Here is a 13373-nt window from a genome sequence, read left to right on the forward strand (position 1 = left end):
TCAGCTCGCTGCGCTGCACGGGCGCTTCCCTTTGCTTCTGTTTAACGGGCATCCTTCCCACCTGCCCAGGCCTGTCCTCCCCTCCCACCTTGGCTCTTGTCTCAGAAAGCTTCCTCATCATAGTCAACTTTTTATTTTTAAGATTTTTGTTTTTTTTCTATTATAGTTGATTTATAATGTTCAGTCAGTTTCTGCTGTACAGCAGACCAGTCCACACACACACACACACACACACACACACACACACACACACACACATTCTTTTTCTCCTATTATCTTCCTCATGTTCCATCACAAGTGACTAGATGTATAGTTCCCTGTGTTATAGAGCAGAATCTCATTGCTTATCCACTCCACATGGGATAGTTTGTATCTACTAACCCCAAACTCCCATCCCCCTCCCTCCCCCTCCCCCTCGGCAACCACAAGGCCATTCTCCATGTCCATGAGTTTCTTTTCTGTAGAAACTTTGATTTGTGCTGTATATTAAATTCCATATATAAGTGATATCAGGAGTTCCCGTTGTTGCTCAGTGGTTAACGAATCCGACTAGGAACCATGAGGTTGCGGGTTTGATCCCTGGCCTTGCTCAGTGGGTTAAGGATCCGGCGTTGCTGTGAGCTGTGGTGTAGGTCGCAGATGCGGCTCGGATCTGGTGTTGCTGTGATTGTAGCGTAGGCCAGTGGCTACAGCTCCGATTTGACCCCTAGCCTGGGAACCTCCATGTGCCACGGGTGCGGCCCTAGAAAAGACAAAAAAAGACAACAACAACCAAAAGTGATATCAGATGGTATTTGTCTTTCTCTTTCTGACTTAACTTCACTTGGTATGAGAGTCTCTAGTTGCATCCATGTTGCTGCCAATGGCATTATTTTGTTCTTTTTTGTGGCTGAGTAGTATTCCATTGTATATATTTACCATATCTTTTTAATCCATTCATAATCTTTCCTGCTGAATTTTAAGCACGCTGAAGCCTCTTCACTAAGAAAACAACAAACAACACAAAAATCACCCTCAATCCCATGCTTTTTCCATTGGCTGCCTTAGGTCATTTGATTCTTTAAGCCCACTCTGATCTGCCATAATCCATCAGAACTGCTCCTTCTAGGGTCCTGAGGGCTTTGGGGTAAGTGTGGATAAGTCCAGGGCCCATTTTCCAGGCCTCATCTTACTTCTCATGAGACCATCTTTTCTTCCTGAAAAGCTCTTTTCCTTTTACGGCGCTGCCCTGCCCTGGGTTTCCTCCCAATTCCTGGGCTGTTCCTGCTCGGCACCCTTTCCAGACTCGGCCACTCTCCCAGGCCAGTGGATGGGGGGCTTTTTTAACATTGCCTGTCTGCCCTTGTCGCACCCCTGTGTTGACCCTCGTCCAGGCTCCCAGCCCTGGTAAAACTAAGCTCTGTACTTGACCTTCTGAACATCTCCTGGCCTGTCCACTCTCCCCACTGCTGCCTCGTTCCTTTCCAAGTCAGCCTGGTCTTTACCTGGACTTCTAGCCCGTGACGTTTCTTCTCCATCTGACCTCAGAGCTGAGCATTTAATCTCTTAATCCTCCTTCATGCATTTTAATGGTTTTCTGTAGTTTTGGGGAAAATGTTCACAATCCTTTAAGAAGTTCAGGAGATGCCGCATCCTCTGGGCTTCTGCCCTTTATCCAGCCTCATCTCCCCTGTGTTCCCCTGCCCCTGCCTCCCATCCCAAGGGCTGCTTCCTGTAATCAGCTCCCTCTGAGCACAGGGCATCTCTCCTGTGTCCCCCCGGCCCTGGCTCTCATCCTGAGGGCTGGTCCCTTGTGCTCAGCTCCCTCTAACAGCTCACTGCGTGCTTTTGACCCCACCTGGCGCTCTCGCACCAGGTTCTTTTGCACCAGCTTCTCTCCTGGTTTTCCCCCATCTCCCTTTGGGACTCTGAGCTCGCCATCCCTACACACTGTCCTATATCCTTCATGCCTCGCTGCCCTGGGCATAATAGATGCTTATTAAATACTGAGTGGAGGAGTGAACTGCTAGCTTGTTACTGGGGAGGACTATTTATTATTCGCTTGTCAAAGCACCAGTTCTGTCTTTTCTGATCACATTGTGTTCCATTGTTTATTTGCCCATAGGTACTTGGTAGTCATTTCTCTTTATACTTCCTTTCACAAAGCACTTTCATGTGAATCCTCTCTTGAGACTTTGGCCAAATCAGTGGCAGCGGGGGGAGTGGTGGGCTTCAAACCTTACAGCCGCAGCCCCTGGTGTCTCCCCTTGGCCACCACACGCACTTCCAGATGCTCCCTGAGGTGGGGTTGCTGGATGCTCCATGATTCTTGCCAGTTCCTGGTGTTCATTTTTTGTAACGGGAAGTGAGACACAGGTATCTGGAGGTGTGTTCAGAGTCAAAGCAAGTTAGGACTAAATCACAGGATGCCTGAATCACAGCCCTCTTACTTTTTTCCACGTCAGGATAGCCTTTTCTCCCAAAGAGGTAAAAATTATCTCTAACATTTTTTTGAAAGTTTTAAAATCTGTGGGAAAACATACAGTCAGCTCTCTGTATGCGCAGGTTCTGGCACCTGCAGATTCAGACACCCACAGATCAAAAATACTAGGAGATCTGGGCTTGATTGAATCCGCTGATTCCAAGCTGCCACTGCAGAGGCAGACGGTAAGGGAATTGAATGCCCATGGATTTGGGGGTCCTGGAACCAATCCACCACAGCTACTGAGGGACCGTGGCACATAATAGACAGTTAACCATCTTAACCACTTTTAAGTGTACAGCTCACTGGCATTAAATCCATTCAGAGTGCCGTGTGGTCATTGCCACTCTCCGTCTGCAGAATTCGTTCCGTCTTGCAAAACTGAAACCCCACACCTGTTAAATAGAACCTCCCCTCCCCCCAGACCCTGGGAGCCACCATTCTGTTTCTATTTTTCTCCATTGAGAAGGAAAATTCATGTTCAGCGTCCTTTAAGATGATCAGTTATCTCAAATCACAAGGTTTATTACTTAAGCAGCTTTGATTTTTAATTTTTTAAAAAAATCTGTTATCACATGGCATCTTTTCCAGACGTCATCAATCATTTTATAGTGTATTCCAGAGTTAGAGCAACAGGAAATACGCCTCCCCCACTGCAGTCCTCAGCAGGTGCTTTTCTCTAGATTCATTTATTTATTTCCTTTTTAGAGCTGCACCTGTGGCATATGGAGCTTCCCAGGCTAGGGGTAGAATAGAGCTACAGCTGCCAGCCTACACAGCCACAGCAGTGCAGGATCCGAGCTGTGTCTGTGACCTACACCACAGCTCACAGCAACACCAGATCCTTAACCCACTGAATGAGGCAAGGAATCGAACCTGTGTCCTTATGGATGCTAGTCAAATTGGTTTCCGCTGAGCCACAACGGGAACTCCTTCTGCATTTTTTCTATCTGGATTTGTCACTTCATGTTGGATATTACTGCTGGATCAGCTCTCAGTGTACGGGGCCAGCACAGTGCAGTGGGCTGCCCAGACTTTGCCCTGAGACAAACCTGGGTTCGAGTACTGGCTGTCTTTGGTCAGATTTTGCCCTTGTCTGAGCTCTGGAGCCTGAAACTTCAGATTTTCCATCTGTAAGTTCAGGACGATAACAGGGTTGGTGAGAGGATTCAGTGAGATGGTGCCTTTGAAGCCCCTGTGCACTGGCTGGCACACAGTAGCTATCCGTACATGTCCCTGTCGTGGGTTTGTGACTGTCGTTATTCTGCAGTAATAGTGCAACAGCAGCTTGGCCAAAAGCTGAAGCCAAGGGCCCATGAAAAGGGAGGGTTCAGAACCTAGAGCTGTAATTGATGCTTTCGGAAACATTGCAGTTTATCCCTTGCATGGTTTTTTTTTTTAACCTCACCCTTTTTTCTCAGATTGTTTTCAGCAAAGAAAAAGCCCTTAGGAAACCTCAGAACCCCGCATGCTTATGCAGACGATGGGGGCGCTGTGACATGGGTCCTGTTTCCTCTTCCAGTCCTGATAGGAAGCTGCGGATGGTGGCTTTGTCAGTAGAGATTAGTCAAAAGACGAGGCTCAAACCCAGAGTGGAGAGCATCTGCTGAACTTTGAATCAGGGGTGTCTTCCGGGGCAGAAATAAAGGTAGCAGAGAACACAGAGAAGGGAGAAAAGCATTTCCTGGAGGAGATGATGGTGGAAGCAGGAGAATTTGCGTTGACGTGGTGGTGCGTGTTGGGGTGGGTGTTGCAGTGGGCATTTTCTGAACAAAGGGGACCCAAGAACAACCCCATGTGTTTTTATTCAGTATTAACGGATTCTGCTTCCCTCCCTCATGACTTGTAAAGTAAAGGGAAAATTTCTCAAACAAAGGTTCAGTTCAAAACTTCCGGCTGTATCCACTCCACACATCATTGTTCAGTGCCAATACAACCCAGCAAACCCTGAATTTATTTTATTTCTCTATTTATTTATTTATTTACTTCTTAGGGCTGCACCCACAGCATATGGAGGTTCCCAGGCTGGGAGTTGAATCAGAGCTGTAGCTGCCGGTCTACGCCACAGCCACAGCAACGCGGGATCCGAACCATGTCTGGACCCACACGACAGCTCACGGCAACGCCGGATCCTTAACCCACTGAGCGAGGCCAGGGGTGGAACCCTCCACTTCATGGTTCCTAGTTGGATTCATTTCCCCTGAGCCTCGACAGGAACTCCCAAACTCTGGATTTAATCATTTCTATGCCTAGTTTGAGAACAAATCCTGACCTGGCCTTGGTTGATATTCCTGATGTCTGTCCTTCCGGCGGTTGCCCCATTTCTGGTTCAGGCCTTGGTAATCTTGGGTCTGTACGTAAGGGGTTTTCGACTCTTCGCTAACTGTGATCAGTGCCTCCTCTAGGACGTTCCGGTGGCAGTTTCTAAGTCCTTTCTTCCATGCTGACTTTGCTTCCTGCTCCTTGTATCTGAGCTCCTTGGGGTTTGACATGATACAATGTGGAAGCCGTTTATCACGCTGCATGAGCCACATTTTCTCTCCGAATCCTATCTGATTCTTAGGTGAGCTAATATATTGATAAAGTATCTAAACCAAAACATCTTTTATGCAGTTTTAAAGTTCCCCTAGTTTGACTATGAATGTTGGTGGCAATATCTTTATATTATGAGAGCAACGGATCCAAATACCTCTATATTCAGAGTTCCCATTGTGGCTCAGCAGGTTAAGAACCCGACTAGTATCTGGGAGGATGTGAGTTCCATCCCTGGCCTCGCTCAGTGGGCTAAGGATCTGGCATTGCTGTGACTGTGGCATAGGCCTGCAGCTGTAGCTACAATTCGACCCCTGGCCCAGGAACTTCCATATGATCAGGTGTGGCCTCAGAAGAAAAAGAAACAAACCAACAAAACCCCAAATACCTCTATACCCATAAGTGCCACACATACACCTGTGTGTACTTGTGGGTGCATGTGTGTCTGGTTCGTCCAGGGAGAATGGTCTTTTAAGATGGATATTGGATGGGAGTTCCCATTGTGGTGCAGTGGAAACAAATCTGACTAGTATCCATGAGGATGCACGTTCGATCCCCGGCCAGGGATGGAACCGCTAAGTGGGTTAAGGATCCGGTGTTGCCGTGAGCTGTGGCATAGGTTGCAGACACCACTCAGATCCTGTGTTGCTGTGGCTGTGCCGTAAGCTGGCAGCTGCAATTCGACCCGTGGCCTGGGAACTTCCATACGCTTCGGGTATGGCCATAAAAAGAGGAAGAAGAAAAAAAAAGGATGGATATTGGATAAAGATAAGCGTTATTTCTATCCAAAATTATTTTGTGTTATGACACTGGGCATTTTGTCTGACACCTTTCTGTCCTGTGTTTTTGGAACAAATTAAAGGCTCTAAGTGTGCCCGGCAGTATTCTTTCCTTTTTGGCCTTAATTTCAACATTATCGTATGGCCTTATCTTGGTTTTATACTTACTATTTAAAATGTATGTGGTCACCTCCTGTTTTCTTTCTTTGTCAGTTGTTTTTATTGATTTCATGGGACAGAGGTAGGATATAAATTTATGTTTTTGCCGGGGCCAACTCAGCAGGATGGGGCTGAAGAACGGGTGCTGTGGAACTTAAGGAAAAATAGTTAACACAAAACAAGACACAGAGACATTTATCTTAAGTCGAGGTGGGAGCCAGGGAACTCAAGGTCTCAGGGACCAAGCGCGCCCTCAAGAATCCACACTGCTTTTATTGTGCTCTTTAGATGAGATCAAGTGAGGAGTGGCTATGGGTGGATGATACAGGGTTTGTTTACTATTATATAAGTTCTTTTACTATTTAGAAAGCCACTTAGGTGGTAAAGGGTTAAGCTCTTACTCTGACCTCTAGGCACATAACAGTTCACTTATGCCTTTAGGTCTTTGTTCTTAAGCTTAAGTCATTTACCAGCACTGTGACTGTTTTTCAAAGCAGGAAGATGGGATAAAGTAAGTCAAGAAGATGGGATAAAGTAAAGAAGGACAAGATGGAGTTTTCAAGGAAACATGTCTTGCAACATGTTTTTTAAAATTGCTGCCTAGGATGTGTCGGAGTCATTTAGCAAATGTTGCATTTTCACAGAATAATACAAGTAAGCTGTATTTTCTGTAAAAAGCCTGGGTGACCCAGGATTTCATTCTATGATTTTGAGTCGTTTTCAGAAAACAGGGACGTTAGAAGAGGTGGTGCTGAACTATCTGTGATTAATACGGGAGCCAAGTCGCTCACCTTTTGTCTCTGCTTGGTCAGACCTAAGATGGGAACAGAATTTCCTGTCAAAGTTCCACAAAAAGGAGACGAGATGGTGAAATGGAACCTTCGGGATGAAACTATAAATCCTCTGTGTGTGGAGAATCGCCGACCTTTTGAAAGGTGATATGATCCCAGTGAGGCTGGGAAGGAAGGAGGAAGGCTCGCAGCACAGGGGCTTCTGGAAGCTTCTGGCACCTGCCTGAGCCCGGCAGCCAGGAGGCTGAAAAGGAGCCCTCAGAGGAGGGCGGGTTTCTGACATTTAAGTGCTGCTTTCTCATTGTTTTAAGGCACTTTTTGCCTCATTGATTTTTGTCCACTGCAGCCTTTTATTGGGGGAAAACCAGTGCCAGTTTGGTTCCATGGCAGAGTTAACCATCGTGGCAAAACGGGGACTTGCCCGCCATCGGACAGGGCTGCTTTTGTGTCATTCCGAGGGAGGCTTTGTGTGTTATGCTCCCCTGGAGCCCGGGCTTCTTCAATGACCGTATTCATTCTGGGGATTACTCGGTGTTTACCCCCTTTGCTGAAGGCAGGCTTTGCAGGGCGACGTGTCCTCTCTTGTTGGGCGGTTTGGCAAACTCAGAAACGCTGGGTTTTAGTTCTCCAAAAGGTCTGAACTTCATGGATGCGCAACAGTTTTAGGAACTTCAGATGTTTGGGGTTTTTTGTTTTTTTGTTTTTTGTTTTTTTTTGTGTTTTTGCTATTTCTTGGGCCACTCCCGCGGCATATGGGAGGTTCCCAGGCTAGGGGTTGAATCGGAGCTGTAGCCACCGGCCTACGCCAGAGCCACAGCAACGCGGGATCCGAGCCGCGTCTGCAACCTACACCACAGTTCACGGCAACGCCGGATCGTTAACCCACTGAGCAAGGGCAGGGATCGAACCCGCAACCTCATGGTTCCTAGTCGGATTCGTTAACCACTGCGCCACGACGGGAACTCCAGATGTTTGTTTTTGTCTAGACTTATACAGACCAGTTTAGTATCGTGAAGTTGGCAGATTCTTCAAAATACGGGTTTTTTGGAGGCATGTCGTGTATGTACCTCTTGTTGTCACTAGATTGTGCCTGTAATAAACGGAGGGTCCCTTTTCAGCAGTCATTGGTGGCAACGTGAAAAGCGCTGAAGAATTTCCCCGTAATTCTTGGGCAGTGGGTCAGTAGCTATGTTTCAAGGTTGTGAATACTTCAAAGTGCTTCAAAGCTCTAAGTAGCTTTCTTTAGGTAAAAATAATGATACTATTGCTGTTTACCTTCCTGAGATGAGCAAGATGTTTCCCAAGAGCTCCTCCTGTAAACAGCCTTCGGTGGGAATGACTGTATTTCATCCTCCCTCTGCCCGGCCCTCCCACCCTTCCTGCAGATCCCCTTGGGGTTATTTGGAGACAAACCAAACACCTCTGGAGGTGCAGGGAGCCTTTCCTTGAAAGTTGAGAAACAGGTTCTTACTCAGAGATTTAGGGGGTGGGTACCACCCTTTCTGAAGGCTTTACTTAAGTTTTCACATTTGTTTCTGCATTCTTCAGTGCTTTGTTTTTGAGAGGAAAGTTTCCTGACTGGCTCTTGGCCTCAAGTTAAGTTTCCAACTTTTTATTCGAGGAGTCCTTGGGAAGTCTGTGCTTTTTTTTTTTTTTTTTTTTTGTGGTTGTGTCCGTGGCCTGCAAATGTTCCCGGGGCCAGGGATGGAACCTGTGCCCCAGCAGTGAGCTGAGCCACAGTAGTGACAATACCAGGTCCTTAAGGAGCCCGCAAGGCCTGCAGGGAACTCCTGGGAAATTTGTTGTTGTCTGTATGTAGCTACAACTAGCTTCACTTCATCCCTGTGGTTTATTTGGAGGGTCGTGGAAGTCTCACATTAGAAAGAGGTGAAAAGTCTCATGTGTGAGTAATGCATGCTTGTGAAGGTGTAAGCTAGTCTTTTTTCAGTCTTTCATCTGTGATTCAATTTACTAACCAACCTACTTACCAACTTCTCTGTAGATATTTATTGTGTACAATATATATCCACTCTTTATCTCAGCAGAAGATAAAATGCATATGTTTATTAAAACCACGTGGTTCTTCAGACTTGTGATTACCGGGATGGGAGGCTTGGGGAGGGGTGGACTGGGCATTGGGGATTAGCAGATGCAAACTATTGGATCGAGGATGGATAAACAACAAGATCCTGCTGTACAGCACAGGGAACTGTGTTCGATATCCTGTGATAAACCAAAATGGAAAAGAATGTGAAATGAACATATATGTGTGTCACTGAGTCACTTTGCTGTGCAGCAGAAATGAAGTCAACATTATAAATCAACTATACCTCAATAAACAGATTTTTTTTTTGTCTTTTTGCCTTTTCTGGGGCCACTCCTACAGCATATGGAGGTTCCCAAGGTAGGGGTTGAATCGGAGCTGTAGCTACCGGCCTACACCAGAGCCATAGCAACTTAGGATCCTAGCCGAATCTGTGATCTACACCACAGCTCATGGCAACGTTGGATCCTTAACCCACTGAGCAAGACCAGGGATCGAACCCACAACCTCACCACTGAGCCACGATGGGAACTCCAAACAGATTTTTTTTTTAAAAAAAAGATAATTAAAATGAATTACTGTCAAACAAATGAAAAAAGTGTCATGTGTGAAAATTGGGATAGTCGTTTTGTCCCTTTTGTTAGCATTCTGTTCTGGTACAAAAGAGAATGATTGACTGAATAACTGAACCATATTTATAAGGGCTTTGTATTCAAGAAAAAAGATTATTAAAAAACACAAAACAAAACCCACCTGGTTCCTGCTCTCTTCAGTTGACCCATTGGGATCAACAGGATGTGCCTGCACATTGAACAGTGAATTGATGGGGCAAAGAAGTAGATAGTCATTCCAAGGGTCCCATTAACTGGCACAGGCCTGGGACTCTAAGGAATTCAGGGAACAGAAGGAGAAAAACAAGGGCTGGGAAGGTTAGTGAGGGCCCCGCAGAGGAGGTGGGCTTGATCTCTGCTTCCAGGATGAGAAGGTTTGGAAAACAGCAGTGACAGGACAGGGCGACCTGCGTGGGGGTGTCCTGGGGGTGACAGTGCCCTGGCATAAGCTCTTTGTGTTTGGGAGGAAACACAGAGAAATTGCTTCTAGGATTCGAAGGACCATCTTCAAGTGGTGGAGCTTAAACAGGCTGCACAGCACAGATCAGCAGATATATTCTGATCATGAGGAATTTGTACACTTTGCTGAGAGCTTATGCTTAAGTTGTTCTGTTTTCTTTGCTGCATTTGCTTTTGGTGCATAGACGTTTCTGAGAGAAATGAACAGTGTTCAAGGTTGGATGAAATACTGTATCTGGGAACTTTCCTGGTGCCCTAGCAGTTCAAGGATGTGCCATTGTCACTGTAGCTGCTCACGTCCTGTGCAGGGTCAGTCCCCGGCCTGGGAACTTACACGTGCTATGGGTGTCGCCAAACAAAAAAACCTCTGTATTTCCTCTTTTTTTAATTAGATTTATTTTTTATTGGGGTGTAGTTGATTTACAGTGTTGAGTCAGTTTCTGCTGTACCGCAGTGACTCAGTCCTACATACGTGTTCATTCCCTTTCTTCTATCATCTTCCATCATGTTCTATCCCAAGACACTGGATAGAGTCCCCTGTGTTGTACAGCAGGACCTCATTGCTTGTCTGCTGTAAATGGAATAGTTTGCATCTACTAACCCCAGACTCCCCGTCCATCCCACGACTCCATCCTCTCCCTCCCCCTCGGCAACCACAAATCTCTTCTTGATGTCCGTGATTCTAAAATTCTATATTTCGGAGTTCCCATCGTGGCGCAGCAGAAACGAATCCGACTAGGAACCATGAGGTGGCGGGTTCGATCCCTGGCCTCGCTCAGCGGGTTAAGGATCTGGCGTTGCCATGCACTGTGGTGTAGGTCGCAGGCACAGCTCAGATCCCGTTGCTGTAGCTGTGGTGTAGGCCCTCGGCTATAGCTCCAATTCGACCCTTAGCCTGGGAACCTCCATAGGCTGCGGGTGAGGCCCTAAAAAGACAATAAATAAATAAATAAATAAATAAATAAATAAATAAATAAAATTCTATATTTCAACTCAGGCTTAGTATGAAGATTTGCAGGGCTTGTGATGTCAAGAGATACACATGTAAATGTCATGCTGAATTGGCACGTGAGAAACATCACTGATGTGCTGAATTTTCTCCTAGGCCTGACCTGATAGACATGAATACTGTTGCTGTTCAAAGCAACCTTGCGAATTTAGAGCACGCTTTCTACGTAGCAGAGAAAATCGGTGTTATTCGACTTCTGGATCCAGAAGGTGAGTGATTACCTTGACCAGATATGGGCGGGCTGGAAAGTCTGATCCAGAGTGATTGACCAGCATTGTGAGATAATGCCTGTCGCTGCTTTTAGATGTTGATGTCTCCTCACCTGATGAAAAGTCAGTAATAACTTATGTGTCGTCTCTCTATGATGCGTTTCCCAAAGTCCCCGAGGGCGGCGAAGGCATCAGTGCAAATGTGAGTATTGAGCTTTCCACCTGAGGCTTCTGACTCAGAAAGGACCAGTTGACCGAATTCTTTCATAGTGCTTTTTACAGGTTTTATTTTATTTTTTAATTTTTAATTTTATTTTTGCCTTTTAAGGCCACTCCTGCTGCATATGGAAGTTCCTAGGCTAGGGGTTGAATTGGAAGTATAGCCACCAGCCTACAGCAATGCAGGATCCGAGCCGCGTCTGCGACCTACACCACAGCTCGCGGCAATGCCGGATCCTTAACTCACTGAGCAAAGCCCAGGGATCGACCTGTGTCCTCAGGATACTAGTCAGGTTCGTTTACGCTGAGCCACAGTGGGAACTCCCCAGCTTTTTATAGATTTTAAATGTCAGATAGTTTTTCAAGGATTCACATTAATAGGCTACTAAATGAATGAATACTGTGTGCATTTGAAGGACACCCTTCTACCACGACAATTCAGGTGTAATGAACAAACGTTTCTCTGTCATAAATAAAACAGGCACTTGAGAGTTGCATGGCATCTTATAAATAAAAGCTGCAACCCCTCACCTTGCAGATTCTCTTTCGTACCTTGCCGCTGTTTTCCAGCCGCCCTCTTTGAGAGCCATCTCTGTGTGGAGAATATCACACACAGGTTTGTGATCACTTCCAGGCGGACTTCTGTGATCCCAGGAGATGAGATGGTTTGCACTGTTTTCTGATAATAAAAGTGAGGCCCAGAGGAAGGGGATTTGGTTTTTACCAAACTCTCAGCTACTTTGTAGCAGGGCGAGGTCTCTGGCAGGGAGCTTTGGAGGCTTTATTCGCCCCCTGCTTCTCTATGCAGTTGGTTTCAGCCTTCAGCCGTGTGCTTTGTGCTGGTTCTGCTGGCAGGTGCCGTGTGCATTTGGGGGGACAGGAACCCCGTACACGTCGTGCATTTGGGAGCCCCCCCCCCCCACCTCACCCTGGCTGCTCATTCCTGCAGACTCCTCCCGCATCTTATTGCACTCTGGAGATTCGGAGCTCAGCTTTCTGGCATCTTATTTCGCCTCTATGTGCTGCTGCTGTCTTTCCTCCCCTCTCCTCTCCTCTTTTCGCTTTTCTTTTCTGTCTTTCCTTTTCTCTTCTTATTTTTCTTTTCTGGCTGCCCTGTGGCTTATGGAGTTCCCAGGCCAGGGATCACATCTGAGCTGCAGTTGTGACCTAAGCCACCAGATGCTAAACCCACGGTTCCAGGCCGGGATCTAACTAACCTGTGTCCTGGTGCTGCAGAGACGCGGCTGATCCCTGTGCGCCACAGTGGGAATTCCTGTATGCTACAGTTTTAGTTTTGTTCTCTCCTGTCCTTTCTCTCAAAGGCTGGTCCCCAAGTCACTTGCTCTGTGCTTGTCCTCTGCTCCAGGGTCTGCCAGTGATGGGGGTTGAGCGTTTGCTCCAGAATGTTCTTGTGCCATCCTTAAGTGATCCTCTCACTGCTTCCACCCAGTTCCTCCCTCTCAGCCTGTCGCTGAAATGAGGAGGGGAGCTTGCTTGAGGGTTTACTGTCTCCATTGCTCTTCTCATCAGTTCTGCACGTTATGCCAAAACTTAGCTTGTGAACGTTCTGTGGCTCTGTGTGGCTTGCAAGGTTAAACCTTGTCCAGATGTTGTGACATCCACGGTTCTCCACATGTCACTTCTGTGTACCTGCATCTCACCTGTGACGTGCCCGACACGAGCCCTTTGTGGTACCCAGGGTGTTTCTGTTTCAGGGTCCTTCTGTTTCAGGGTCCTGACTCCCTTGGGACACCCCCATCTTTTTTCTGGTCCTTCCTGTCACCCACCAACAACATCGCACACCTGCCCAGGGATTGCCTCTCCCGGGAAGCCTTCAGGGACCGTTTTGAGGCACATCTGTAGTCACTGTTTATATTATGACTCTCTCTTGCCTCCTCATCTAGACAGAAACTCTTTGATAAAAGGCATCATGGAGTTCCTATGGTGGCTCAGCGGTAACGAGCCTGACTAGGATCCGTGAGGACACGGGTTTGATCCCTGGCCTGGTTCAATGGGTTAAGGATCCGGCATTACGGTGAGCTGTGGTATAGGTCGCAGACGTGGCTTGGATCCCATATTGCTGTGGCTGTGGTGTAGGCT

General features: G+C 46.9%; 1 protein-coding gene across 15 annotated transcripts in view; it reads left to right on the forward strand.

The window, feature by feature from the left end:
* The window catches only part of DST (dystonin), a 496303-nt gene that overhangs the window by 294513 nt on the left and 188417 nt on the right, over positions 1–13373 (forward strand). For all 15 annotated transcript variants that reach the window (XM_047794747.1, XM_047794750.1, XM_047794749.1 and 12 more), the window contains 2 exons: positions 10942–11054; positions 11150–11256. In XM_047794747.1, the coding sequence (XP_047650703.1) occupies positions 10942–11054; positions 11150–11256 (220 nt within the window). The remainder of the gene's footprint in view (positions 1–10941; positions 11055–11149; positions 11257–13373) is intronic.

The sequence above is a fragment of the Phacochoerus africanus genome, chromosome 9, assembly GCF_016906955.1.
Source record: "Phacochoerus africanus isolate WHEZ1 chromosome 9, ROS_Pafr_v1, whole genome shotgun sequence".
NCBI classification, from domain to species: Eukaryota; Metazoa; Chordata; class Mammalia; order Artiodactyla; family Suidae; genus Phacochoerus; species Phacochoerus africanus.